Source organism: Antrostomus carolinensis, unplaced genomic scaffold (genome assembly GCF_000700745.2).
Source record: "Antrostomus carolinensis isolate BGI_N321 unplaced genomic scaffold, ASM70074v2 scaffold2095, whole genome shotgun sequence".
NCBI lineage: Eukaryota > Metazoa > Chordata > Aves > Caprimulgiformes > Caprimulgidae > Antrostomus > Antrostomus carolinensis.
Genome location: NW_010316941.1, coordinates 36,207 through 38,528, shown reverse-complemented (window position 1 = coordinate 38,528; position 2,322 = coordinate 36,207). Strand labels below are relative to the sequence as shown.

Below are 2,322 nucleotides of genomic sequence, written 5' to 3'. Positions count from 1 at the left end.
CACCGCCTCTTCCCGCCGCCCTCAGCCGCTGCCGCCCCTCCCTGTCCGCAGCGGGCCCTTACCCTGGTACCTGCCCGTGGGGATGCAGCCGGGGACGGGCCAAGGGCCGGCTGCTGCCCGGCCGGTGTCCCCCGGGGTCCGCGCTGGAAAGGTCTCGGTCCTGGGTGCTCTGAGCCTTCGAAGGGCTGTGAAGTAACGCGGGTGCCCGAGCGAGCTGCCCCGGGCACTCTGCTCCGCTCCACACTGCTCACGGAATCTGATCTGAGCAAACCGGGCGTGCTGAGGTTCTGCTGCCGTCCAAAAAACACACGCTGCACAGCGAGACATTGTTTTACCCTGATAGGATTTACCTGGTTGTTGTTTGCATTGCTACAGGCTTTTTCCCAAAACTGCTTTTTAAAAAGATTTTGAGGTCTGCTTTTAAAGAAGTTTCTGAGGCAGCTCGGCAAAGCCAGAAGAAGAGATCTTGGGCCATTTCTATTTGTTACTTCTACATCTCAGTGTTTTAAACAAAACTGTGGGCACAAGTACATGTGTTCTGTTGTGACTGAGCTTTAATTTTGCCCTTTTACAGACTCTAAACCTGAACACACAGGGAAAATAAGGTTAATGGTTTCCTGGTGTTTTAAATAGGAAGGAAGTTAGTTAAAGTTTTTCCTAGTAGGTGCTCTTTTGGGTTTTCTTGCAAAAGTGAATTTATGCTGAAATGTAGATCTTTAAAGTGTCCAATTTCTCTGAGCAAAAATTCTACAAATATGTGAAAATATTTCTACAAAATATTCTACAAATATGGGAAAGTTTTAGATAGATTCCTGGTGTGGTTATCCGGGTGGGTCTGGAAGCCAGCTGTGGCCACTGAGATTTTGAACAGATGTAAAGCTTTGTTTACTCAATAAACGAAGTATTAAGAGTCTCTCCCATGAAGCGTGGCAAAGTCAGCAGTTAATCATTTGCCTCTAGGAATTAGCTGCTTAGCTACTGAAGTGAGAACTACAGGAAGAAGAAAGATATTGTGACTGTTCCTGACCCGATCTCGTCTTCGCTTCAATTGGTTCTTCCTGTTTCCCTGACCACTGAGGCTGTGTTGCCTGCAGCTCTTTCTTTATCCTGTAGCGATCTTTGACTGTATGACAGGGGTGTTTTCCAGAAAAGAGAGGTACTTTTCTTTATGAGAGTGGTTTGTTTTTTGGGGGTTTTTGTTGTTGTTGTTTGGTTTTTGGTTTTGTTTTGGTTTTTTTTCAAAAGGACACAGTTCTGCCTGATCAGGATGTGTTTTACTACAGCCCAAGGTACTAGGAGATTCATGGAAGGAAGTCCAAGGGATGTGCACAAATCTTGCTTTGATCTTTTGTGTACTTCAAGAGCCTGCAAATGTAAATCCTGCCTGGGTGTAGTAGAGACAGTGGTGGTAACACTTGCAACTGTCTCTTGGCTAGAATCCATATTTTATTGGTTTTTATAGCCGTTGTCCAGACTACTTGTGATTTGAGGGATAGAAGCAAACCATTCCCGTATTTGATGCCTTTGGGATTATACAACTCTTTAGTTTGACAGTGGCATTTTAGGACATGCAGCGCTCATCAGGCGATGGGCACAACAAACTGGCTCACAAAGCGTGTAGCACACTGGGAAGGAAGGCACAGGTCTAGGTGACTAGTGGTCTAGGTGACTAGTGGTCTCCCTTTCTGTCACGTGGTGTCTTACGTTAGAACTTGGGCTGGGTACTGCCAGGCTAAGTGTTAATAGTGTGTGAACTCTGGTCTTTGACCTGAGCTGTATGGTTCCTACTAGCAAGCCTAGGTTTGAATATTCTCCATGTATTCATGAATATTCTCCATGTATTAAGAGACATGGAGAATTAAGAGACATGGAGTTTCCAGAGTCACAGACAGACCACAAAATGAGTTGGAAGTGTTTGTATATGTGTTAATATATAAGCAAATTTATTTTGTTAAGTGCTCATTAGCGAGTTTAAATTTTGAAGAGTTTTTCCTGAGGGAATTCTGCTGACTCATTTTTTCTTTTCTGCTATTAGACTTCCGCCTGGCTCTCATTCAGCTTCATGTATCTGCTGTTAAATCAGATAACCTTCAGCGAGCCTGTGGACTGGTGAGAGAAGCATCAGCTAAAGGAGCAAAGGTTGTGGCTCTACCTGTGAGTAAAGATCATGGTCTATACCTCAAACCCTTGTCTAGTGCTTTAAGCCACAGTGGGACCATGTGGTCTGTACTCACTCCCTCCACCCGGTGAGATGGGAAGGGAGTCACAACAAAGGGGGCACAGATTAGGAATGAAGGACAGGGAGGGCTCACTCACCAGTTT

At 45.3% G+C, this 2,322-nt stretch overlaps 1 protein-coding gene across 1 annotated transcript in view; it reads left to right on the top strand.

Moving 5' to 3' along the window:
• Nucleotides 1-2,031: 2,031 nt before the first annotated feature.
• NIT2 (nitrilase family member 2) overlaps nt 2,032-2,322 on the top strand; it is a gene marked incomplete at its 5' end in the record, with an annotated part of 9,364 nt that continues 9,073 nt past the window's right edge. The window contains one exon of the mRNA XM_029085063.1: nt 2,032-2,154. Within this exon, the coding sequence (XP_028940896.1) occupies nt 2,032-2,154 (123 nt within the window). The remainder of the gene's footprint in view (nt 2,155-2,322) is intronic.